General features: G+C 38.5%; 1 protein-coding gene across 2 annotated transcripts in view; it reads right to left on the bottom strand.

The window, feature by feature from the left end:
• Nucleotides 1-1,443: 1,443 nt before the first annotated feature.
• The window catches only part of LOC113659899 (dedicator of cytokinesis protein 2), a 107,849-nt gene continuing 82,730 nt past the window's right edge, over nucleotides 1,444-26,562 (bottom strand). For both annotated transcript variants that reach the window (XM_047819359.1, XM_027172969.2), the window contains exons 27-52: nucleotides 18,972-19,070; nucleotides 18,618-18,712; nucleotides 18,345-18,423; nucleotides 16,683-16,783; nucleotides 16,450-16,508; nucleotides 15,124-15,272; nucleotides 14,872-14,957; nucleotides 14,474-14,630; nucleotides 11,259-11,299; nucleotides 8,880-8,970; nucleotides 8,127-8,237; nucleotides 7,452-7,541; nucleotides 6,842-6,946; nucleotides 6,547-6,688; nucleotides 6,055-6,136; nucleotides 5,773-5,857; nucleotides 5,607-5,693; nucleotides 5,332-5,508; nucleotides 5,065-5,148; nucleotides 4,705-4,842; nucleotides 4,467-4,585; nucleotides 4,156-4,252; nucleotides 3,085-3,183; nucleotides 2,792-2,894; nucleotides 2,541-2,689; nucleotides 1,444-1,868 (exon numbers count right to left, since the gene is read on the bottom strand). In XM_047819359.1, the coding sequence (XP_047675315.1) occupies nucleotides 1,812-1,868; nucleotides 2,541-2,689; nucleotides 2,792-2,894; nucleotides 3,085-3,183; nucleotides 4,156-4,252; nucleotides 4,467-4,585; nucleotides 4,705-4,842; nucleotides 5,065-5,148; nucleotides 5,332-5,508; nucleotides 5,607-5,693; nucleotides 5,773-5,857; nucleotides 6,055-6,136; nucleotides 6,547-6,688; nucleotides 6,842-6,946; nucleotides 7,452-7,541; nucleotides 8,127-8,237; nucleotides 8,880-8,970; nucleotides 11,259-11,299; nucleotides 14,474-14,630; nucleotides 14,872-14,957; nucleotides 15,124-15,272; nucleotides 16,450-16,508; nucleotides 16,683-16,783; nucleotides 18,345-18,423; nucleotides 18,618-18,712; nucleotides 18,972-19,070 (2,682 nt within the window). In that variant the 3' untranslated portion in view covers nucleotides 1,444-1,811. The remainder of the gene's footprint in view (nucleotides 1,869-2,540; nucleotides 2,690-2,791; nucleotides 2,895-3,084; nucleotides 3,184-4,155; nucleotides 4,253-4,466; nucleotides 4,586-4,704; nucleotides 4,843-5,064; nucleotides 5,149-5,331; nucleotides 5,509-5,606; nucleotides 5,694-5,772; nucleotides 5,858-6,054; nucleotides 6,137-6,546; nucleotides 6,689-6,841; nucleotides 6,947-7,451; nucleotides 7,542-8,126; nucleotides 8,238-8,879; nucleotides 8,971-11,258; nucleotides 11,300-14,473; nucleotides 14,631-14,871; nucleotides 14,958-15,123; nucleotides 15,273-16,449; nucleotides 16,509-16,682; nucleotides 16,784-18,344; nucleotides 18,424-18,617; nucleotides 18,713-18,971; nucleotides 19,071-26,562) is intronic.

Below are 26,562 nucleotides of genomic sequence, written 5' to 3'. Positions count from 1 at the left end.
CTATTCTGTATCCATGTTTTCACACTCCAAAAAGCAGTCTTGTGTGCTGAACAATACCAGGAACGATGAAAGAACCACTTCAGTAATTAATGTAATCTTCAATATACATGAAACCACACTCTTTCCATAACGTGAAAGACACATGGTTCTTTTCCCAATATCACTCAGTCTTAAGCAATGTTCTGATCCTTTAATCCGTGTTAAAAGGATGGCACGTACAACTTTAGGGAAAACTTAAAGACAAGATAGAAATCTTAACTTCTGTGGCATCTCTGTTGCATCTGCAACAAGATCAACTTTCACTGCCAACCGTGACCAATCTACATCTTATTTCTATCCACCTTTTCATATTATAATACAAAGTAACTTTTATTTTCAGTGCATCACTGTGGTACAGAGAACTCCTGACATTCTTAGTAAGACACTGGAGGAGAACCACTGCGATGCCATAATCGGTAGGTTTTCAGGGTCTTTTTTATGACAGATTAAATTTCGGCCACATCATGAATTTGTACAAAAACATGAATTTATTCATTTCAACCTGTTAATTGCAAGAAAGGAAGGACAGGAGGAGACAACATGCAAGATCTGCGGTGAAGAAAAAGAGCAGAATAGAAAATAAAATTAAAAAGTAAATTAAAGAGAATTATTTACATTTATTTGTGGCTAAATACATGAACAGTATTTTTGTCATTTGCAGTAGCATCCACACAAAAACAGTTACAGGCTCCTTGGTGTCATCTCTCATTCAGGTCACAACATAGACGGCAGCAATTATCACAGTTACAGACACAGACAGTTGAGAGGGGTGGAGATTCTGCAGCATTGAGGTCCCACTGCGCAAGGCTTGAACTATGGTCTCAAGGCATGGAGTGCAGGGCAATCCATACAGCATAGAAAAAGCTTAGAGTTCAGACCCACAAAAGGTCTATGCGAGACTAGCACATTTTGCTCTTTCATGGTGAGCCCTTGGGGAACTTGAGAGTTGTCTAGAGATATTACTAGGCAGCACCCAGGAGAATTACCAGAGATTGCCAGCTGAGAACTGCACACAAACATATAGATGAAGTGCTCAAATGTGAGCGCCAAGAGACTGGAGACCTCTTCTTATATAAACTCTGACACAAGTGGAGCTGATTCACTGATTCAAATTAATATGTTCTCTGGCGGCCTCTGGTGGCAGAAACCTGTATAGCAAGGCTTCTATTTGCTGTGCATCTCTCTATATCTGCGAGTTCCCTTTGGCAGAATTCCAAGATTTCTTATTACACACTGTGCTGCAGATTACAGTAAGAATGAAAGATAAACTAATATCTATCATGAATTAATTACCATTGACTGACTTGTCTTTATCACAGGAATTAAACAGTAGTTTATCACACACCCCCCCTTAAGACCTGACAAACTCAAACGATATATTTACATAATAAAACAGACATTTCATAATGTTCATTTCTTTATTTCATTTTAATAACCACAAATATAAAGAAAAATACAGTTTAGCAATTCATTCAAACATGGATCATTTTGGTATTCATAATTCATTAAAAACATGCCATTTTGAGTAACCTAAAAAACAAAGAGTCATTATCTTAACAGATGAAACTTCCAGACTTGCTGCTAAAGGCACTGCAGTATATTGTAGATAAAAAAACATCTGTCTTTGGCTTTAACACTTCAATATTATTTTGGTAATACTAATAAAAAAGTTACACCCAAATATCATCGCTCTTTATTAAAGCATGGCTCATCTTTATATATTTCCTAGGCATATAGAGATTAGGTCCAGGAAAACATTTTTTGCAACAGAGTTAAAAACGAGTGGCACCGGCAGAATCAGACGCAGGTTTGCTATCTTCACCCTTCGACTGTGAAATACAAGAACATGAAAAAGTATGTGTTATAATTTGAGTACTGAGCTCAATCTGACTGCTTTTTTTAACTGCTAAACTGAATCAAAAACAGCAAAAAACAAATGTCAATGAGGTACAAATAGGGCAGAGAGAGATGTCAGTTACTGTACAGTGTTGACGTATTACAAAGCGGAAACGGATAATTGGAGGAAAGTCGTGTGTTTCTACTGCTGCTTCCTCAAACTTAAGGCAACGTGGACAAAAAAATCATAGACCTGGACCTCATATAGCTGGTCTGTGAAGTGATGCAGGCATCCATGTGATATTTCGATTAATTTCTGTCATTTTCCGTCTTAAAACTACTAAAATGAATAGCAAAGTAGGATTTTTATCTTGTCTGTCTCTTCAGAAGACCTACACTGTTAAATTGTAAAAGCTGTAGTTTTGAACATGGATTATATAGTCACATGTTTTAAAGTTTTACCACTAGTTTAAAAAGTCTGTTATTTTCCTAACAAATCTGTCAAACAAAGACACTACAGCAGATCAAGTTCGGGCTAAAACACTGTAGTATTGTTCTGAATGCATTTTATGTGCAAACACACTCAAATCCTGAAAAAAAAACCCCTGTTTGAAAATGTCCACAATCAGTATATGTATCATTTATTATGTGTTTAAAATATTTACCCTTGTTTTAAAGAGCAGGTTAATAACTCCTTTGGAGCGCCGGTCACTAGTGCGGTCAGATGGCAGACACACAGACATGGTCTTACTGTCCCGTTTAGAGCGTGTCGAGTCCAACTCCTCACTGCCATTGGCTACTGACAGAGCCAGACCTATGAAGGACGTAATAAAATATAGAGATGGTGTGTAGTTTTTAGTGTCTATATAAACTACACATGCAAAGCTCCCAAATGTTTGTGTGTGTTTGTGTGTACCAGTTATAGTAGGCAGTGATCTGGAGTTAATACTGGCCAGGCTGCTCTGTTCACTGGGCTCTGATAGGTTTGTATCACTGCGGAACTCCTGCTTCTTTGACAGCTAAGACATAAATCCGAATTAATTACACACAAACATTTAAAAAAATAAGAGTTGACTCCCAATTTGCTGTTGCTTTTCCACATTTATCTATCATGTCAGATAAAGCTCTCTAAAGTATCAAATGAAGTACACTAATTGCACTTCAATAGAAGTCAGGACTAATAAGTGAAACAATTCTACTATGACAAACCCGTTTGTCCAGGATGCTGATTCTTTCTTTCTCTTCACTGATGAAGATCATGCTGCCTCGACTCATCTTCTTTTTCTTTTTGGACTTCCTTAATTTTACCTAGGAGAAAAAAGTCATGGAAATGAGAATGAGATGAAGTAAAATGCTGGTCAAGTGTCAGTATAATGAATGATGTAAAACCACTGTCATTATCACACATCATCATCATCGTCATCATCATCTATAATCATCACCCCCACTATCAGCATCTTAATTTATATAGAGGAAAATTACAATAAAACACATTAATTACAATAAAATGAAACCTAAGAAAATCATTCATGCAATGTTAAAAGTTTTTGTTGCCATACAAAAACATTCTGAGCTGCTTTTCTGCTCACTGTGGCTATAAAGAGTTTTGATTTCAGTTACTATAGGCTTCCTACCATGCTCCAACAATCATCAAATAGCATTATATCACCTGCAGAAACGCATAGTTTAGCCAAGAAACTCTTTCTCCTGTGCTGATTGGTTCTCCCTCCAACACCCTTGCCGGGCCTTTCCCATGCTTTCCCATTTTCAAAGGCCTTTTTCATCCCGATTAACACCCGGGCTTGGTCCCGGTACACAGTAATATAATTGTCGTCTCACCCTAGACACCCTGAGCAATATATTTCTCAATATCTCTGTGTTTCAGCAGGTCCACTGGCCTGAACTCTCCAAGCAGCAGCAGTTGTATCTGCTAAGACCAAACCTACCTACATGCCATCTCCATCAATACAAGCTTACACTTTGAGAGTTGTCATTTGCTGAGCTGCTGTTCTCTGAAGGTTTTTTGTTTTTCACAACATTCTCCCTAAACTCTACTGTTCTGTGTGATAATCCCAGAAGATCGGCAGTGTCTGAAAAATGCAAACCAGCCATCTGGCACCACCAATCACACTGATGTACAGGTGCTCCTATAAGTGACTAGTAATGTATAAAAAGACACCAGAATATTAACAAAACCTGACAAAAAGAGGACATTTTAACCTGAATAATAAAACGTCTTTTCAGCTGCTGAATTTTAGGATTAAGCACTTAGCTTCTCACCTCCACCTCAATGCCGCTCTCATCAATCACACTGACACTCCCACTGGAGTGGGGCAGGGAGGTGGGGGTGAGTGGCCCTGATGAGTCTAGAGACATACTACAAGGACAGACAGACAGACAGACAGACAGACAGAGAGAGAGAGAGAGAGAGAGAGAGAGAGAGAGAGAGAGAGAGAGAGAGAGAGAGAGAGAGAGAGAGCGCACCATGTTATTGGATCAGGATAGAAATGATCTAATATATTTCATTCACATATATTACATTCCAATCCATATTGAATCTGTAAGTGTGCAGTATTTCGGTGTGTAGTTACTTGTCTGGGTGTAACTTAGTCGGTGTTCCACATTCTGAGCCGGCTAACGAACAGATGGACTGACGTACTGAGCGAAGCATAGACCGTGGACGAGTGGACCTTCTCTCATCCATGTCCGGCTAGCAGTTAGGAATAAAACAAAATACATCACAGAAATGTGTATATTTATGTTACCACTGATCTAATCTTCTCTCGAGGAGCAATAAATTACATGTTATTATACATCCCATAATCTCACCAGTTCTCTGGCTCCGTACTCTTTCTCTACTTTCTTCTTCAGCTGCTTGAAGCACTCCTCCATGCGCTCATGAAAAGGTCGGAGGTCGTCGGTGACTCTCTTGCCATGCAGAGCGATACCTCGGCCCAGCAAGGGGATCTGCAGGGGTACACGTCATGCCACCTCACTAAGTTTTCTATAAGATCTATGCTTTGGATAAGAAAATCATTCATGCAATGTGGGGATGTGGTAGCCTAGTGGTTAAGGTGTTGAGCTACCAATCGGAAGGTTGTGAGTTTGATTCCTACGTCTACCAAGCTGCCACTTCTGGGCCCCTGAGCAAGGCCCTTATGTACATGTAATGTAATGTTTTGTGTGTACCTGCCAGGCGATGAGGTCTTTCAGGCGGTGTAGCTTTTCTTTGTCTTCTGGATGCTCGTGTGTGTACTCCTCTATGAAGAATGCCTTAAAAGGTAAAAAGTTAAAAATTGGCAAGTTTAGAGTAAATACATTTTTTATGGTCACCTCCATAAGTACTGGCACCCTTCGTAAAGATGCGTGGAAAGGTTTAGTACAAAAAAAGCTTTGTGCTTAAAATCGTCAAAAACTTTCGACATCATAGTCTGCAATGGAAAATCCAACACACACCTTTTCATATTTGGCAAAGCCACCCATGACAGCAGGATCTACAATGCCATTAAGCAGCATGGAAAGTGGGTTTATGGGTAAGGCCTCATCACACTGGTATTGGTTAATCATTGTAAGTATTTTCTCATTGGTGCTTCCCATTGTCTCTATGGCATTCTCCAGAGGACTTATAGTTGTCTGATAGAAGAGGTGGTAAAGCAGAAAATGAATGGTTATACATTTATCAGTAAACATTGCAGATTCAAATTGATAACACTTTACTTCCTGATGCTCACATGACTCATGCTTGTGGCCTCGAACCAGCGCAGGATCCCTGGCAACTTGTAGGCAGTGTAGAAAGTGGTGCGCTCAATCCACATAGACTACAGAAAAAAGATAGAGGTGGAGTGTTATTCCTGTGTATGTTTGTGAATGTGTACCAGCAATTAGATTGTGACTCACAGCAAACTCATTATCAGGGTCCACTTTTCCCTTCCTCACTGGTCTGGAGTATTGGAAACGTTGGACGTAGTTGGACTTATAGAAGCTATAAACAAGTAAACAGGTGTGAAATTGGGCAGAAGTGTAAACATGGTCTACCAAACAAATCCACAACAAGTCATGTGACTAGTCAGATTTGTACCTCAAATTACAGCATTCGCATAAAATCGAACAAAATCCAACTTTGTCCTTGTTACGTTCATAAAACTTTATGGAACAACATTGTGATTATTATATACTAACTTGATAATCTGATCAGGAACTGGCTTGTTCATCAGGCGGGGTGGGATTTCCAGGACAGGCTGGACAGTAAAGCACTGGATGTCTGAAAAGGCCGTGTTAAGAATAGTATACTGACACAGATGTGCATTTTGTTTACATTTTTTTTCCCAGGAAAAATAAATCATTTCCTTTATCTTAGCTAATAAACATCAAGCTAAGAATTGGAACTGTTTTACAGGTTTTATAGATTAGTTTAGTGTATAATGATGATACAATCAACAATAATAAGCCCTTTCAGCATATAAAATTGGTTCATCTTAATCTTAGTCATGCCTTTTAATTTCAAACCTTACCATCAAGCGCGGATTTATCTCTGAGCCTAGAATTCAATTCTACTGTGATGTTGTTGAGCAATTTGTCATACCATGCTTGTTTTTTTGTTTTGTTTTTTTGCTGTTCTGTGCATACAGGTTTGTGATTTGTGATACAGTTTGTCTTATCTTTAATGGATACATTGCAATAGGGAATTCCTGATATCATCTCCGGGTATGGTTGTTGTATTAAGTCTGACAGCACTGGGGAATTGACTCATCAGATGGCTCTGGAAATCTTCCCTGCGCTCATACTCCTTTCCACGATGGATGAACACCTTGTTCTGCAGTTATAACACATGAGCAAACAGGACATCCCAAAACCTCAATCAGATCAAGCCATCAGAACCACAATGAAATGTAAATCCTGCTCATGGCAAACACATATCATATACAGACTCACACATGCACACACACGCTCACACACAAACACTGACCCGTAGGAATTGAGGAAAGCCACAGCCGTAGTACCCAACAGCAAAGTAATCCGGTTTGGGTCGCAGGATCTTCATAATATTTTCATAGAACTTGGCCTGTTGTTTCTGTTTGCAGAATTAGACAGCAGCAAAAAAAAAAAGCATTTCATTGATAGTCACAGTAAGAAAGGTAAACGATTTGATCCATTTCTGATCAATTCACCAAAAAAGAAATAGCCAAATTGATGAAACTTTTTCCTGAAGACTGTAAATATCATTAAAACCCCTGATTAGCTGCAGAACAGATTCATTTAATTACCCTAGTCTCATCTAATTTAAAACAATCAGACAGCCTGATTAATAAGCCTAAATTATAACAAATTGAGAGCTAAAGTAACACTTCTGAACAATCTTCCCTTCATTAGTGTGGATTTAAGTCGTTCTCTTCCCCTCAGCAGAAGGTGTTTAAAGTCATCAAAGATTTAGAGAGGGGAATGACAGGTGAGGAGTAATGACTACATGGTGCATAGCCAAGTTTCATAAATCTTATGACATGTAAAAAAGCTGAAAAATTGGCGTGTGTGTGTGTGTGTGTGTGTGTGTGTGTGTGTGTGTGTGTGGATGTGTTTACCAGGCTCTGGCCAAGTAGTTCATAGTCAAAGACCTCCATCTCATACTGTTCTGCAAGTTCTTTACACAAAGCAATGGCTTCCTCCCACATCTAAAACACACAAATGTATGACAACCAACACACAACGGGATGAGAGAATAGAACACATTTAAAGTGAATGTAAATAGAAAGAAATTATAACTATTAACTAAAATTTATTTGACTTCCACATGGTATGAATTATCCAGGTGTTTTAGATTGAAAGATTATATGTATCAAGAAAATGAACTAACACGCACTGAAATACTAGACAAGACAAGCTATAAATATCATTTTGCAGTCTGGTTTCTCTCTTCTTAATATGAATACAGGGAGTTTAATCTTCGCCCTCATGTTTAGTTTGCTTATTAGAGATAAGTCTATAAATTTACATTTTTTATCCTGATATATTTCTGTAAATTATTTCTGTAGAATTCTGGATTGTTTGCCTGACCAGATAGAAAATAATGGCCCCTGGGTACTACATGCTTGATGCAGCTTTTCTAATGAACATTACAGAACAGGAAGTAGTAGCTGCATTTCTGTAACTCGTTTTGTTTTGATTTAATGTAACACAAATAAGTTAAGTAACAGATCAGGTGGATTAAGATCGTGCTGGTTCAATCCATAACAGCTGTAGTGTGATGACCAGAGCACCTTGCCCTTGTCGAAATAGCTGATGATGGTGTCGTAAAGCGTCTCTTTGAGATGCCTCTGTGACTGAGGACACTGGAAATCCAGCTGAGGTGCACACTGATCATCTGACCACTAAAGGAATACATGTGTTGGAAAAAAGATAACAAGGTTAGAAATAATGACATACAAAGTTAAAGTAAATATACACACACGGACACAGGCACGCAGGCACACACACGCACACGCACACACACACACACGTGTGTATATGTATGCAGATGGAAGTCATGAGAGGACAAAGAAGACAGCTAAAATTGTCTTCACCAGAGAATTAGGAGTCAAGCCACATCACTCAGAATGCAATCTAGCACAAATGAATGAACTGCACATTGCTGATTACATCAATCAAACATGGCAGCGACTGAGAGAAAGAGAGAATGAGAGACAATGCAATGAGCTCCATAAATTCAGGTGTTTTGGCTGCAGTAGCTGATGTGAATTCATAAATCAAGTCTGCGACCCACAAAGGACCATTGGACATAGCCAGGAACTGTTGTAAATCAGCCAATAACGACACGTCTTTCCTCTCTAAGAACTGCCATTGCACTAACCAAAGTATCTCTTATTACTACCATGACCTTGTGGCAGAGGTCAAACAGTATTCCTTCAGTAATGTAACGTGTGCGTGTGTGTGTGTGTGTGTGTGTGTGCGCGTGTGTGTATGTACAGGCATACTCAGATTATAATGGTCTGCATGTGTGTCCATGTGCGTACCTTAAGCAGCTTGGAATGCAGCAGAAGTGTGTACGCAGCCTCTGTGTAGTTCTCTCCCTCCAAATGAAGATCCCGTAGCTTGTAGAGGTACCTGCACATGCAACCATTCAAATGTTTAAGATCACACTCTCTACATTTACTTACCTAACAGAAGATTTTTCACTTATATATATATTATATATTAATATATATATAATATTAAAATCGATTATGGTTTCCAAAAGACATATTAGATTATTTATTACAATCATTTTTTTTTTACTTTACAAATCTTAAATGGCTGATGGGAATATTATACAATAAGAAGGTTCTACTGTATCTTATATAGTGAGCAAACAAAGTGAATAAGGAACTCTGTGTACAAATAAATAATTCCTGATTAGAGACAAAGAAAAATAAACATTAAGCTAAAGGTTCAATTTTCAATTAGAGTCTGTGATGATATGATATGAAATGTGATTTTCAAATGATATGAAATCATCATCAGTTAGTTATGCTATACAATCACAAATTGATAAATATTATACTAACAGCATATACAGTATGTGGTATAAAAATCACAGGCTTTTAATATTTGTAACGTTAAGATGTACTTTTGAACACTTTCCATTAGAGGGTAGTGTTGGAGAAGGAATTCAGCACTGTGAAATAGTTGTATGTTCTGCATCTAGGAATAAGGTTGAAAGAGGACAAACTTGAACAAAAAAAAAAAAAAGTAAAAGAAGTATTTTCTGCACATGCCCATTCCAAGGCTGTATGTTAGTGACCACTAGGAATTAAGGAAGGTACTTGTGCTGTATATTCAGCTTGATATATTCTGCCTCTACTGTACTGTACGTTAAGTATGGTATAAATTTGTGCCAAAACAATAAACAGAAATAAAATTGAAGGTCAGGATCGATATCAAGGTAAATAATAAACTATGACTAATCTTGAACAGACTGCAAAAAAAAAAATCAATGTCTTCTTGATATAGAAAGAGGCTTCAAGGGCTGGAGCAATGCCATGTTCTTGCTGAATGTAAGAAAATGATTCAGTACGGATCGGACTCCAGTGCTAACCCTACAATAGGCTACTACTTTCCCACTAGAGAATGACTTGTGAGGTGTGAGGTCTTCTGTCACAGGAATGAAGGGCAAACCATCTAGTCTGAAATGAAAGCTGGATTCATTTTACAGTGTAGACGCTCAAGGTCAGAAGGGAAAACTTATGAGAATCATTGCATAGATGGCAGAACTGGGACATCTTGCATGTACTGGCTTTAAATATTCAGCCTGGTCTTCTTGTGAATTAGATGTGTGATGTAAATTTGTCAGACTTTAGCTGGCTCCTTCTGTTTCGGACACAAAGTCATCAAGTTTAATGTGCCTCTAAGGGGGCTGTATGTCAAAAAGCAAAGAAGAAATTCCTCTTTCTTTCTCGCTCTAATAGGCACCTGGCACACATTTTGGTCCAACTGTATTCTTGGGAATTGGGGTGGAGTTGGACTTTGTTCACTCTGAATCAGAGTTACAGCTTTTTTCTGTGTCACTTAAAGCTGCAATATGGTCGATCTATATCAGCAGAGGGCATGTTTGGGTTATGTGATAGAGAGAGAGAGAGAGAGAGAGAGAGAGAGAGAGAGAGAGAGAGAAAGAGAAAGAGAAAGAGAAAGAGAGAGAGAGAGGGAGAGAGAGAGGGAGAGAAAGAGAGAGAGAGAGAGAGAGAGAAACAACACATGGACAAAGATATCCGATTTTCTTATGTGTTTAATACCTTTGGTCCAAATCTGCAGGTTTCATCACGCCTTCTTTCACATGTTTATTCAATATCACCCGTGTTGATTTATTCTTTGCTAAGTCACCCTTCCCCTGCACCCTTCACCTGCAGTGTACAATTTCCATTACTCTAATTCCTTCAAACCACCCCCTGCTCCGATCTCTCTCTCTCTCTCTCTCTCTCTCTCTCTCTCTCTCTCTCTCTCTCTCTCTCTCTCTCTCTCTCTCTCATTACATATATGCTAAGGGTGGCCAGTCATTAGGTTTATGGGCAAACACTTTTTCATACAGGGCCATGTGCGTTTGGATTTTGTTTTCCCTTAATAATAAAAATCCTTATTTAAAATGTTTAGGTTGTGTTTACTTGTGTTATCTTTGACTACTAAAAAAATGCAAAAAAAATAAAAAAATCAGGAAGGGGGCAAACACTTTTTCATACCCCCCTCTCTCTCTCTCTCTTCTATCTTCATCTATGACATTTGTGTGTGTGTGTGTGTGTGTGTGTGTGTGTGTGTGTGTGTGTGCCTTTCCAGCAGAGCTGAACATTCATTCAAGTGTTTCGGTTATATATCTCTTTTTCACTCCAGACATACAGCATGTTACATATATATAACCAAATTACCTGATGTACATCCCTTCACGATTGATGTCTTTGTAGAAATTCTGAAAAAGAAAAAAACAAAAAAAAACCATAATAAAGTTATGCTTAGTTCACCTGTTTGTGTCTATGTGAAAATCTTTCTTCTATAAAACACCATTGTAAATGAATTAGCAATGTTCCCCTTGCAATCTGACATCAATGCAATTCCTTGTCCCTGCTAGACAAGGAAAATACCAGATCAATAAAGAACTAAGCATTAGAATTGCTCAGCACACCACAATTATTACAGTTTAAACCTATTTAATGTGTTTCAGTGTGGAGGTTTCCTTTAAGCACACTTTCCCCCAGGTTGTATGATTTTCTAGACAGCCAAAAAAAAAAAGAACCTTTACTGTTCCAGTGAATATGGAAACTGCTCAAGCAGCATTGTCTCAAAGTTGTAGGACACGGGTGTTCCCATGAGAGCTTAATATGGCAAACTCATAAAGGATAGTATTGAAACAGTCTATAGTATGATGACACACAGCATTTTCCAAATAGAGCAGTTTCACTGTTACAGAATACAGAAAAGAGTCCAAATTCCAGACTTGTCTGTTACATTACATCATATTACTTTTTTATTTCCCCAAAGTCACTAGTTTAGCTACAATGACATTTGTACAAAAAAAAAATAAAATAAATAAAATTTGTTATTGCATATTTTTCTATTTGGCAAATAAAATGCCTGCATATCTCAAGACTCATATGTGGCACCTAACATTCAGTGTATATCCAATGCATATCATGCTTGTTGGCTTTTCATTATTTGTCTGTAGCTTGTAATGACCAAAAGTCTTTCCTAAGTCACCCAGACGAGCATGACCATTCCCTTTTGAGTCTAGTACCTATTAACATTTCTTCTTCATGTCCTCTCAGACACTTTTCCTGTTACTGTCACCTCTGGCTTGCTCATTGGGGATCTGGGTCTAGATCTGTATTCCTGTAAAGCTGCTTTAATTTTTTCAATAGTTGCTGTTAAAGGATATCATTTATATATAAATACATTTGGAAAATAATTAATTTAATCAGTACTTGCAATAAAATTGATCAGCTAATATTCTAGTTCTTCTTTTAAGCTTCTGAGCCAACAGCCAAGATAATTGATTTAGCCTTTAATATTAATCTGTAGAGTAGCCGCACTTTTTATTACAAGACCATCCATTTTCTGTACCACTTATCCTGCACAGGGTCAGGGAAGATTGGAGTCTATTCCAGAGGACTTCGGAAACAAGGTGTGCGACACCCTGGACAGGGAGCCAACCCAACACAAGGCGCAATCATACACATATGATCAGCATACAAATCAGCATACAAAGCATATTTTCAGACGGAGGGAGGAAAGCAGAGGAAACCCACTATGCATAGAGATCATGCAAACTCCATGCATGGCCAGAAATGGGAATCAAATCCTTAACGCTGGAGGCACAAGGTAAACCTAATAACCACTAAGCCATTGATTACAAATCCCAGAAAAGGATTAGCCTCCCATTTCATTGCATTTTTAAGGAGAATCCAAAAATGTCAATGTGGCCTTGACAGAAACTGAGCTGACTTTGAAACAGAGCTTATAAAAACTCAGCTCAGTCAAATCAGACACTTCGCTGGTGTATTATCGTGACGTTGGCTGGTGTGACTCATTTGAATCAATACCAACTGGCAAATCATGCATAAAAGTAAAAGCAGAGAGTTACAGGTTCCATTTCAGGTGGGTATCATGGGAAATGGGCTGGAGGTTCACTCAACACTGCCAATGTGCCTTTTAGCAATATGCCCATTTCCCAAATTGCAGCAGAGTCGTCCATCCATTCATTTCCTCTTGCTTGCAAACAAGCCTATACCTGCTCCATGTGCCAGGAAAGGTTTGTTTTAAATCCACCTTACCAAAAGCAAACATTATCCTCTCTGTCCTGATTGCATATCTAGCATAAGAATAGGAGCTAGGAGTTATCTAGAACATCTATACTGTAAAAGTTTCATTCAAACTTAGATCCTAAATCATAGTGGATAGTTATTGCTTATGAAAGAAAAGTAAAGGGTTTTTATTTATATTTGAAAGGGCTGATTAGGAAATTGATGACAATATGGAAAGTCCTGTACATACAAGCCATGGATATTAGATGCTGTAGCTTCATATGTCATATTTTGTCTCCCAGGAAGTTTATAACTATCCAAGAAGTGATTTATTTGTTCTCATTTATATCTTTCTGATATATTTGCTTATTGATAAGCAAATATATCAGAACATAACAGCTCCTGTCTTTTCCTTTTGAAAGTCCTGTGTGTGCTTGCTCAGCACATTCACACTGTGCTAATTAAAACATGAGATTTCAATCATAGATAGTTTTCTGTTGATATATTTAGCTGGCTGTGTCCTTTTGTGGTCTGTACAATACTCCTTATACATGAAATATCTCAGGCTATGTAACTCTTTTTTAAAGGTATGTGGTTTTGTTAATTATAACGTTTTGTTTCCGAGAAGAAATTGAGTTTCTGACTTGCATTTATTTGCCATACGTGGGTTGTTCATTACAAAAAATAATAAAACACTTGAAAAAGTCAGTTTTTCTCATTTACTAGTCGGGTGAAGTAGCTTAATAATGTATGTGTGGATGTGTGGAAGGGTGTGAAGAGTTATAGTGTGCATCCATAAAGAAATGAGACATTTTGTCCTTTTGTCTGAGTAAAGACAGTGTTTTTACAAGCAGCAATGACAAAAACATTTAGTAGCTCACATTTGGTTCTAAAAACTGATTTTGGATGCCACATACTCTCTTATGAGAAATGTTACACTTAATCCTGCACAACATTATAAAAGCCTTATAATGAATTCACTGTAAATAACCCAAATGTTCATATTCTGTATATTAGACTTAACGTTTATACATTTTTTGTAAACAGGCTTTTATGTAGCACCAAAAGGGTTAAATATGGGAAGACGGTTTGCTTTTCAAAAAAGGTTCTGCGTGGCCCCTAAGTTTCAGCTGACCACTGAAAAAAACACTTGGTATTTATACCTTACCTCACCCTTTAAGATTGAAAAGAAGAGAATGAAAGCATAGACAGATGAATGCCAGGTTAACCGTACATTCAGAGATTGACTGCTGAGTTTAATGATCAGTCATGAGCATGATTGACGCTTGAATCTCTATATGATGCTAGTTTTGTGGGTGGGGCTTACATGGGTTTATGAGACTTACCAAAAGATTGACGGTGCAGCTCATGCGGTTGTTACGACTGTCATCGCTCATCACTGTGCGGTAGTCAAGGAGACGTTCCAGTAGTCCAGTCACCAAGGAAACAAAGTTGCGCACCTCTGACAAAAGGTGGAGTTGCTCCTGGGCACACTCTAATAAACTACACACACACACACAGACACACACACACACACACAAAATGTCATAGATATGCATGAATAAGCATTCGCACACACAAACAGTGGATGTTTTGATCCAAGTGTATCAGAAAAAAGCCACTAATCTAATGAAAAATCAGCAAAGAGACACTAATGATAAATCAACTCAGACGGTTTGTGTATGTGTGTGTTAAGAACCAAATGGAATAAAAGTGTCAGCACTGTGAATGTGTGTATCAGTACATGGTCTGCAGTAGCTCCATATATCTAACGTCTCCTCCCCCTCCTTCCACCTCGTGATCCAACTTGAGGATGATCTCATTCTCAAACTAAAAACATGAGACAGAAAGAGTGTGTGAGAGAGACAGGGAGTGGAAATGTCAGTTATTTGAGCAAAGAACTACACATTTGAGCATATGTGTATTTGCATCATATTACATTTAAGCATAAGTAATCTTTGTGTGTTTGCGTTTACACAAGAGGGAAAGTATGTACTTTCTTAAAGTGTCCAGCGTGCTTGTTTTCACACTGCATCATGTCAAAGAAGATGGGTATTGTAGCTCTGCGAAGTTCTTCTTCAGGGATTAAAGTCATCTCCAGTATCGGCCCCACCATGCCAGGGATAAAGCAGATCTTATTCAATCCTGCAATACATACACACACACACACACACACAAACAGAAATATTTACACTCACAATAAGCTTTGAAATTGGCATGCAAGTCAATCTCTTAATAGTTAATAAATTTATACAATAAATGCAATTCATCTATAAGAAAGCCCCCCTGCTGAGAATCTGACCTGCTGCACTACATGCAATACCAGCAAAAGTCGCATAAAGACTGATCCTTTCTTAGAAAACCCAATTTACAATTAGCAAAATAAGATCCAGAAGCCTGACTCTGGGTTAGTTCTCTGCAACTCCGTCCATTAGAAACAACTCAAGTGTACTAAGAATCGGTCCTGAGAGAAACATGATGAGACGACTGTTCTGCCTCTGTTGCCTCAAGTGTTTTAATGTGCAGCGGTTTGGTGACAGGTCTGCAACATGACCACAGTTTAAAGAGTAGTTTGCTAAAAGGTTTATTTGGACCCGTTTCTTATGCACACGGTTGTACATTAAACTACAGTAAAATGTGTATGTGAGATTTAGTAATAAGAATGTGACCTTGACTTGGAGAACCTGGGCTGGCTATCACACTCATTTAATCACACTCATTTAATCAATTCATCTAATTTAACAGAAATCAGAAGTAAAATTTTAATTACAAGTCTACATTTTCAGTGTAGCTGATTAGCAGCCAGTAACCTTGGGTTAATTGTGCGTTCAACCAACTGGCATGACACAGAGTTTAATGAATAAAACACATACAGTGTGTGAGAGATGTTTATTAGAGCTGTAACTGTTGCTCTCATATAGTAAAAATTTAGCTGATTGAGGACATTCATCTATATCAAAGTGTGTATGTAGGAACATAAATTAAACCCGGACAGTGACCCAAAATCGGGGTCGCAACAGGGACGCTGGGGCTGTGAATCTTCCTAGTGAGCTGACAGTATATCTATTTCATCCTCATTAAACCATTTAGGAACCCTTATGCCCTGTGTTTTGGTATGTGGTCATTCCGGAAGAGACGGCACCTATCAGAAAATAGGAAACCTAGGAATCAGAAATGTTTCACGATAGGATAATCAAAGGCGATCAGTCAGAAGAGGCTTCTTCTAAGGGGACCAGACCGTGCCTTTGAAATGCCTCCTATGGCACAACAGAACCTTTGTATGACTGCACAGACACACACACACAAATATACACAAACTTACCCAACCTGTACCACATGTCTCTGATGGCAAAACCAATCCTTCTCCTCATGTCTCCATATCTGAGAAATAAAACAAGAAACGAGAACCGGGTAGAAATAGAGAGCAGATTTAATTTAATCTAAATCTCTGTTGCAGCAGCAGATGATTTCCACGTTTCATACTTTACAGACTGACACTGTGACTATGTGTTGTGTGTGTGTGTGTGTTTGTGTGTGTGTCCTCTGGTGTCTCACTTTGCCAGTATCTTGTTCCTCTTTGTTGGGGAGAAGTGCTGGAGCTGCAAAGACTCCTGGGTAATAAATGCCACAGCCAAATGGAAATAGTTATTCCACAACTACAAAAAGGGGATGAAGAGAAAGAGAGAGAAAGCGAGATTATAAAGTAGAAAAGATATTATGTTCCTGTGCTTTCTAAAATTTATTCATATTCCATTTTAACAGTCGCCACTTGTAACTTGCTTCCACTCATTTTAGGAGATTCATTTTCATGACTGATATACCGCTGTTCAGTGAAGGGCATCATAAAATTAATCAGATATCTCTGATATCGCTATCAGTGACCGTGCATATACACACTATCCATTCCTTTGACATTTATTATTGTGTCCTAAATTCTGCGTAGCCTTCTAGATAAAGTTCTTGCACGTGAAAATCACAACCAACATTATTAATTATATTAATATAAAAATGGGTTAATATAAAGATGGGTTGTTGTAAAGCAATTTACTATCACAGCACTGGATCAGAACTGGATTAGCAAAAGCATTAAGGTATTGTATAATAAGAATTATAATTAGTTATGAAAAGACTCTTCTCTGTTCTGGCACCAAGGTGGTGGAATGAACTTCCCCTAGAGGTCCGGACAGCTGAGTCACTGGCTATTTTCAAGCGGCTGTTGAAGACCTACTTATTCAGGAAACACTTCAACTAGCACTTCTTTCCTTATCTTTGCTTATAAAAAAAAAAAAACCTTTGACACTTTTTCATTGTAACTTTGAACAAATGTTTTAAACTCATGGTATCTTAAGTATGTAACCTAGTGAACCAGCATTAATGTATTCAATGTTAGAGATTTAAGCACTTATGTACGTCGCTCTGGATAAGGGCGTCTGCCAAATGCTGTAAATGTAAATGTAAATGTAAAAACATTTTATTTTCAATAGAAAAAGTGCAAGAAGTTCTCAGTTTAAGAATCATCAAGCACCACTAGCAAAGAATACACCAACAATTAATGTGACATTTACATTTATAGCATTTGGCAGACACCCTTTTTACAGAGCAACTTACATTTATCTCTTTTATACAAGTGAGCAGGTGAGGGCTAATGGCCTTGCTCAAGGGCCCAGCAGTGGCAGAAGAAGTCACAACCTTCTGATCTGATCAGTAGTCTAACATCTTAACCACTGAGCATCTGGAAGTTAGGATACATTTTCAATATTTCTTTGTATGTTTTACACCTAATAAGCCATTTTGCTTGACAAATGTGGTCAGAATTCCAAAGTGAACTAATGTAATAGAAATATAGATTATGCATATTTACCTTAGAAGATAATCTGTCTAATTGTCATTTTAGTTCAAATTCACATTTTTGGAAAATACACAACTGATCATAAAATTGTGAAAAAGCTTATAATCATAGTGCCATTTAAATGCATAGGAACACACTATATATCCATAGCTCACTGATCATCGAGAATGCAAAATATGAAGAGTTATAGAGTGAAAAGCAGCTGTTGAGACAGTACTTCATGGCAATTGTCCATAGGTTTCGCATACTGTATCACTGTCCCACACTATCACACACTCCCTTCACCAAGAAAAAAAACTTTACCAGACTATAAGCAAGGAAAATAACTGAATGCTGAAAACTGAACGCACACACACACACACACACACCTGTACTTCAAAGTTGTTGTTGTCCAGGAATTTGTGATTCATGGTGTCGGCGTAGGTGTTGATGGCACGAAGAAACACTCTAGTGAGAAAATGAGAGCTTTGAATTTTCCGTGTTTGAATGAATCCGTTTATCATAAACTATACCCAGACAATTTACATATGATAAGCACATGCACACACTTATCATTAAATGATCTGTATATAGGCTGTGTCAGTGAGCTTCTGATATTGAAATGTGTATAAGATGGTGTAAGATAATGTGTGTGTCCTCACCTGTTCTGTACCAAGATCATAGTGACCCAGTCAGAAGGATAAACATGTTTACCAATCAAATCCTTGAACAGCAGGAATGCCTCCATCAAAAAGTCCTAGTAAAGCAAATATACAACTTTTATACATGTTTATATGTGTGCATTTTTGGCATGTGTGGGAGTACAAACATATTAGCATAATCACAGTGGAGGATTTTTTAAAATATATTAAAAAATGCAACATTACTTTTTAAAATGTAATATAAAATTCTGTTACAATGTGGACCCTAATTTTTAATGACAAATTTGTATATTATCAAATTGGTTCTTCCTAATAATATCTGGTATAAAATCGTGTGTGTGTGTGTGTTCTCACCACTAGGTCACTTGTGCCGCTGAAGGTCTCGATGTAGCTGGAATAGTGTCGATCATCCATCTGACTCAATATAGCAGTCATACAGGCCACCACACGAGACTGAGACAGAGACACACACACACACACAAAGAAGATTGAGGACAAAGTGGTCCATTAGCGGTGGCAACTGCAACTAATCAAAATCTCTGACACACTTTACAGACAGAAAGATGAGGAAAGTCAACAATCAACTTCTTCCATCATTGGAAATGAATCTGCACCTCCTCTCACAGCCCTCTATCCCTGTCTGTATTCTCCTCCCCCTCATCCTTCCTCCCTGATCTCCTATATCTCCATCTATCGCACCTTTCTCTTGTTTAGGTGACATGTGAATGTGAGAGGATGATGAATGGGAGAGGAGGAGAAGTAAAAAGTTATGGCTGACAGATGGATGTTTGCAGATGGTAAGATAAGGGTGGTTATTTAACTAGGATGATGTGTGCATTTATACATGTGTGTGTTTGTGTGATCATGCTTTGTCTTCTTGCCTTTCTTTAATGGTGGATAAACCTTGTGTTAGTCTAAGGTCGTGTACTTGTCTTGCCTTGTAAATTTTACCATCACAATTATTCACAAAAAAAGCAAAATTAAAATTCTAATTTAATATCTCACTATAGCTCATCAATGAAACTCTGAGTGTTCAGTATTTTATCACTACCACAAAGTCTCAATAATGGTATAATAAGGTTGACATGACATGCAACCAAGACTGCACTGTAGTGAAGCAGGCTGATTAACATCAGCGTAAATGTAGGTGAAATCTACCCTTTGTCTAATCATGATCGAGTTGCAGGATCTACAGTCTGGGCTAGAAAGAAATCAGCACCAGCCTCAATTCTTCATTCCTTTCTGCAGACTGTTCCAATCTGACCACTGTCTGTGCTGTTGTGCCAAGATATTAAAGATACTTAAGATATTTATTCAAAGCAAATAATACTCACTGTGTAGAGGGTTGCTCCATCATTAAATCAGCTCAAGTTGAAATGTTTGCTTAACTAGTTGTGTCTTACACAGAGAATAGCAAATAAACCCCAAAGCAGCTTTAGCCCCTTAGGGTCATCAGAGTGGAATTAAATCCTCACACCTTTTATATAGTGTATACTAATTAAGCCACTGAAGAGAGGGAATCATAGAGAAAATTTAATTAAGGGATAAAGAACATGCAGCGCATTAGCTGATAAAGGACCCCTGTGTGGCTGTGTCCTTTAAAGCAACGCGTACAATATTACAGACGTCAGCTCTGCTACTGGCTTTCAGCTTAACCACGATAATCTGAATTTCATTTCATGCTGCTCTTGTGAGGAATTTTTGAATTGTTAAATCATATGACACACAATATATAACACATATAAGAATTACAGATAGTGGAGTCGATAAGACATATGAACGCTTGGGTTGTGTGTGTGTGTGTGTGTGTGTGTGTGGGGGGGGGTTGCTCACTCCATGTGCACGAACATATCCATTATTTTTTTTTTTAAAAAAAACCTTACAGATGCACAGAGTCACAAAGACAGAAGGAGAACAAGAGAGCAAATTTAGAGCTTACAGCTCTTATAAAACCAAGGAGCGGGCAAACACACACACACACACACACACACACACACACACACACACACACACACACACACACACACACACACACACACACACACACACACACACACACAGAGTGAGATATATATGCTATCAAAATAGGCAGTAGTGCTACCAGAATTTCTAAATATTTCGCTAGACAACTTACATTGCTTCCTCCCTAAAACCACATATACAACACACACACACACACACACACAAGAATGAATGCATGGACAAACACAAACCCAGGTGCTGATGGGATACAGCAGAAAAAAAAAATGTAATCTGTATTACGTAACAAATCTCATTAAATAGAAGAGTCATCTACATGGGCAGATGGCTCACCGTGCAGATGAGCAGAACACTGAAAAAACTGTTCACTCTTTGCACATTGTACATAGAAACAAATATGCACACAAAACTGCACAAAACTGATCTTCAGGTGCTGCAGTTATGTAACACACAAGAGTGTCTTTTTCAGTTTACTAAAATATCACAGTGGGTGGTACAGTGGCACACTGGGAGTCTAGATTCCAGCATTCGATCCTGAGCTCGGGTTCCTGTCTGTGTTCTCCATGTGTTCAGCTCTTAGGTTTCCTTCCACCCTTCAAACATGTGCTGGAAGCTGGACTAAATAAGTGTGTGTGTGTGTGTGTATGGGGCCATGTGGAGGAATAGTGAGCTGGGTGTTCGTCACATAGACTCCAGACCCATCAGGAGAAAATGGTTACTGAAGTTGAATGGCTGAATAAATGAACATCACATTGAATTGTATAAACATATGTTGAGCTGTCTCTTTCAGATTTTTAATCCCATCAGTGATACAGACAGCACTAAACATGTACTAACTATGTAGTGTCAAACACCTTCTTTCAAACATCAGGAAGGCAGAGATATTTTTGCATCACAGTACATTGCACAGTTCACAGGTACAGATGGAATATTATAATTTAATATAATATTATTCTATAATTCCCTCCAAGAGGCATCTATGTCTGTGGTAACTTTAATTTAATTCTGCTCTGGATGCATCATACATCAGTAACTAAAAACCAATATCGCCTCTTTCTTCTCTTTCAAAAATTCTTGAACACGTTGTGTGCTACTGTTGGTTTATCTCTCACAGAACAACCTCCAACATCCCAATCAGTCTGGCTTAAAGCAGCACATTCCACAGAGACTACCCTTCTGGCTGTCTCTGAGAAACTACATGCTGCTAAATCAGCCAAGTTGTCATATGTCCTCATCCTCCTCGACCTTTCAGCAGCGTTTGATATGGTCAACCACAAGACTCTCTTGACCACCCTCAGGAGTCTTGGAATTGGCAGATCAGCATGGGAATGGTTTTCTTCCTACCTGGATGGCCGCTCATGTCATGTAACATGGAGGGTAGTGACATCTGCTCCACGCACACTCTCCACTGGTGTCCCACAGGGCTCAGTACTTGGTCCTCTCCTTTTCTCTCTGTATTCTCACTCTCTTACCACTTACTCACTCTCACATGGGTTCCCTTACTATTGCTATCCTGATGAAGCTCAACTTTCATTCTTCTTCCCGCCCGCAGATACCATTGCCTCTGTTCGGATCTCAGCATGTCTTGCGGACATATCATGGTGGATAACAGCTCATCAGTTGTAACTCAATCCCTGCAAAACTGAACTGCTAATCATCACAGATGATTCATCCCCAGGTTAAAATCTTGCAATATCCCTGCACATCTGATCTCCCAACTTTGGGGTAACCATGGACAATCAACTGTCCTCATACAGTATGTCGCTAATGTTGCCCATGTCAGTTTCTTCTGTACAACATCAGAAGGATTCAACCATTTTTATCTACAGTACACATGCTGCACAGGTACTTGTTCAGGCTATTGTCATTTTAAGACTGGACTACTGCTACTCACTGCAGGCAGGTCTAGCAATGGATGCAATTCGTCCTCTGCAAATGATCCAAAATGTAGATGCTCGACATGTTTTCAACCTGCCCAAGTTCTCACATACCACCACACTCCTGCGCTCCCTCCACTGGCTTCTGGTAGTTGCACACATGAGAATCAAAACACTGAGGCTTGACTACAAAGGCAAAAATGGATCAGCTCCCTTTTACCTCTTATCATTCCTCGCACTGCACCTCACACCCTAAGATCTACCAGCACTACTCGACTGTTCCCATCACCTCTAAGGGTAAAAGGTAGGTATACAGCAAGACTCTTCTCTATTCTGGCACTGAGGAGGAATGAACGTCCCATAAATGTCCAAACAGCTGAGTCACTGGCTATCTTCAAATGACGAGTGAAGACCTACGTCTTACTGAAACAATTAAACTAACACATTTTTCCCAGCTTGCTGTATGTGTATAAAGAATAAACTTAGTGTAAATAACCTTGTGACCCAGTGATAATGTATTCATTGTTAGAGACTTAAAAGCACATTTGTGCTTCGCTCTGTAAAGGGCATATGCCAAATGCTGTACAGTAAATGTAAATGTAATTAAAATAAATAAAATGTGCTAGAAATCACAACGCACAATAGTCAACATCAACTTCGTGCAAAAATCTTTACATTACAGTATAAGGAAGGTTCTAATTTTTTAATGGATTGGCTGAACGAGCAAAAGTTGTTCACCAACCATACATCAACAGGACCAATTTTGTACTCTGATATCACTCTAAAGACCTTTTCACCCACTTTTATTTTTAAGAGTGTCAGATAAATGGATGAACTGCAGAACCCAGTTTTCTTTAAGACTCAATATAACTTGTGAGGTTGGGTTGAAGGTCGTATTCTGTATATCTGACACTTCTGGGACAAGTCAACTTAATTTTAACTGCAGGTTTACTCCTTGCCTGTGTAAGAGCTTTACTCAAGTGCACTATTCAAGATTGTAGAAGTTAGTGTTTTAAGTATTGAATCAGAAACCCATCATTTTGTTCCCACTTTGAACAGAGTATCACCACACAGGATGGTTAAAGCTCACACCTAAATATTAAACCAGAGTCTGGACCTCTATGACACCATTCTGATTTTACAGCTTTCTTCAATCTTACACACACACACACACACACACACACACACACACACACACACACACACACACACACACACACACACACACACACACACACACACACACACACACACACACACACACACATTTCCGAACCCCTTTCCTTTTTCAGGTCGTAGCCTCATTTCTAAGTAGCAATCATTCATTCTCATCTTCGCCAAAATGGAATATTTAAGCTACATGACTTTTTAAGCCATGGGCATCAGATGCATGGGGACACAGACATGCATACACACACCATTTAAATTGTAACACTAACGTTAGCCTGTAATATGAAAAACAAGGGAAAAAGGATGAGAAACGCTGAGAAAAAAATGAACAGTAGAGAAACCAGACAGAAAGAATGACACCATAACTACAAGGAGTGGAAGTGGTGTGAAAAATAAGTATCTGTCATCTTGCATGTGGTTATTTAGAGGTGACATCAAGCTTAAGTGTTTTTTTTTAAAGCGGTGGCAGTAAATATGTTGGAATGTTCTGCAATCTGGTGTTCATATGGCCATCACACTTCAGTGTTTAAGACATTGGTCTACAATTTGAAAGTTTCAGACCCCACCACTGCCAAACTACTCTGTTGTAAAAATAAGATAAATTTAAGTTACTATGAATAAGGGTGTCTGCCAAACGCCATACAAATACATATATACAAGTGAGAAAACTAGTTTGGTACATATTCTTTTAAAATATATACCTCCTTTATAAAATGTTTCAGCTCACTAGCACCATCTCAGCTCTTTACCATCATTCATCAACATAGACTTATTTCTGTGAAACAGAAAAGAAGCAGATTTAAAGGTGCAGTTGTATCTGAAGAGATATTTAAATCAGAACTATTTTGTAATATTTCTTGATGTAATATAACTGTCAGTTCAAATATCTGCTCAAAGGAGAAACTTTGGCTTCTATGACACACCAAACCCTAAAAAAAACACACACACAACAGGAACCAAAAACCTTAACAGAACATTTGCCTGTCAGTCATAGTACCTGTTATCCATCCAATTTCAGAACTTATCCTCCACAGGGTCACAGTAAGCCTGAAGTCAGGGCACAAGGTGGAAGGACACTCTGGGTGGAGTGCTAACATATCGCAGGGCACAATCACACATCACACATGTAACAGACAATTGAGAGATGCCATTCAGCCTGCCATGCATGTCTTTGGATTGGAAAAGGAAACTGTAGTAATCTGAAGAAACTTCCAATTCATGGAAGGAACATCCAAACACTGTACATAAAGGGAGGTTGAAACCAAACCCCCATGCCTTGAGGTGAAAATTTCTAACACCACGATGCCACACTGCTCCTTGTACTAGTATTCAAGTAGTTCTAACTTAAGTAGCATCTGACAAAAAAACAGGATGCATTTGCTTAGTTTCATTTACTTCCCACTAAAATCCCTCAATATCAGTCTCATTAGACACCATTTCATGCCACACCACTATAGGTCCTCACCACCTTCTCTTACTCTCACCTGTAAGTCTTAATTTCCATATTTCCATACTCGTTATATACTGTACCCTAATGTTGTGGACAGTGTACTACAAAGTCTTGTCCTCCTTTGATTTGCATGACTGAGCCTTTTTGCCATATACATTTCTTTGGGTTTTTTAAGGCTAAGACCCCTTTATATCCCCCTTCACCTAGTCAACCTTTGTATTTGCTTGCTGGTCTGACAGATTTTGGGCTTTGACCTCTCTGCATGGCTTTGTGAATACTGATTAGGTAAACACTGCACTTTGATCCAGATCTCTGTTGAGTACATCTTGTTAACTATCCCTTCAAGTAATTTTACTTGTCATGTTATTTACATTTTTCCAACTCAGCATTTTAAATCTGCAATCCTGTATCATTGTCACACTTGCAGCTATCAATTCTATCAGTTCTGTCACATCACCACCCAGTATGCATTACTCATATATGCCACACACACTCAACACCGAATCCTTCAGCTTCCTTATTCTGTAGTCATGTCTTCAACAGCTGTATCAGTGATTACTTTTTATAATGACTGAATTCCATGACATACACTCCTGGAGACTTTAGTCAGAAAAGTTATGATTTGCTGTAGATCATTATATCACTATTAATTAATACCGATGAGGTACCAGTTCATATTACTGTATAAGAAGGATTCGAGTAGTGTTATGGAAATAGCTGCATTACTGATGTCACTTTCTCTATATGGGAATGAAACTGACAGGCTTCAACCAGTCTGACTCATACAGTATTTATGTGTCTTTCGCTGCCTCACCTGATCAATGTGGAGTCTTCTCTTTACTGTCCTGTACATCAGTGTAAGATTTTGCAGTTAAAAAAAGAAGAAGAACTAGAAGACACGACTACTGGGACTAAAAAATGTGGGAGAAAAAAACATGACAGGAAAAAAGTAGACAAATGATAAACATGAAAGTGAGTGAATATCTGGGAGCCCTTAAAAACATCTCCACTGCGGAAATGGAGGTGTATGAGAATGGCTGAGGAGACTGAGTGCATATAAGAAATGAGATGATGAGAAAGAAAGAGCGAGAAAGAGGGAGACAGTCCACAGGTACTCATTAGACATGTCAATGGCTCGAGGGCTCAGCTAAGAACATGCAGACCTGAGAGAGTGAGAGAAGAAGAGTGTGTGTATGTGTGTGTGTGTAATGGAAGAGGGAGTTTTACGGTCCACTCGCCTTTCGTCCTGATTTCAGTTCACTGCTGTCTTCCCTCAGGCTGCCAGACCCAACAACCTCATCTACATCTTTTCTCCTTTCGCTGATGTCTCTTTCCTCAGTGCCTCTTTGTTGCTCTTCACCTTTTCTCATTCGCTCCAAACACACAGCTTCTGTTTCTTCCTCACTTCATTTTTCCTGTCAACTGTCTATTTTCTTTTACCACCCCTCCCTTCGTCCCATCACACACA

This window comes from Tachysurus fulvidraco, chromosome 10 (assembly GCF_022655615.1).
Source record: "Tachysurus fulvidraco isolate hzauxx_2018 chromosome 10, HZAU_PFXX_2.0, whole genome shotgun sequence".
NCBI lineage: Eukaryota > Metazoa > Chordata > Actinopteri > Siluriformes > Bagridae > Tachysurus > Tachysurus fulvidraco.
The sequence above is the reverse complement of the archived record's forward strand: the minus strand, read 5'-3'. Positions and strand labels throughout refer to the sequence as shown.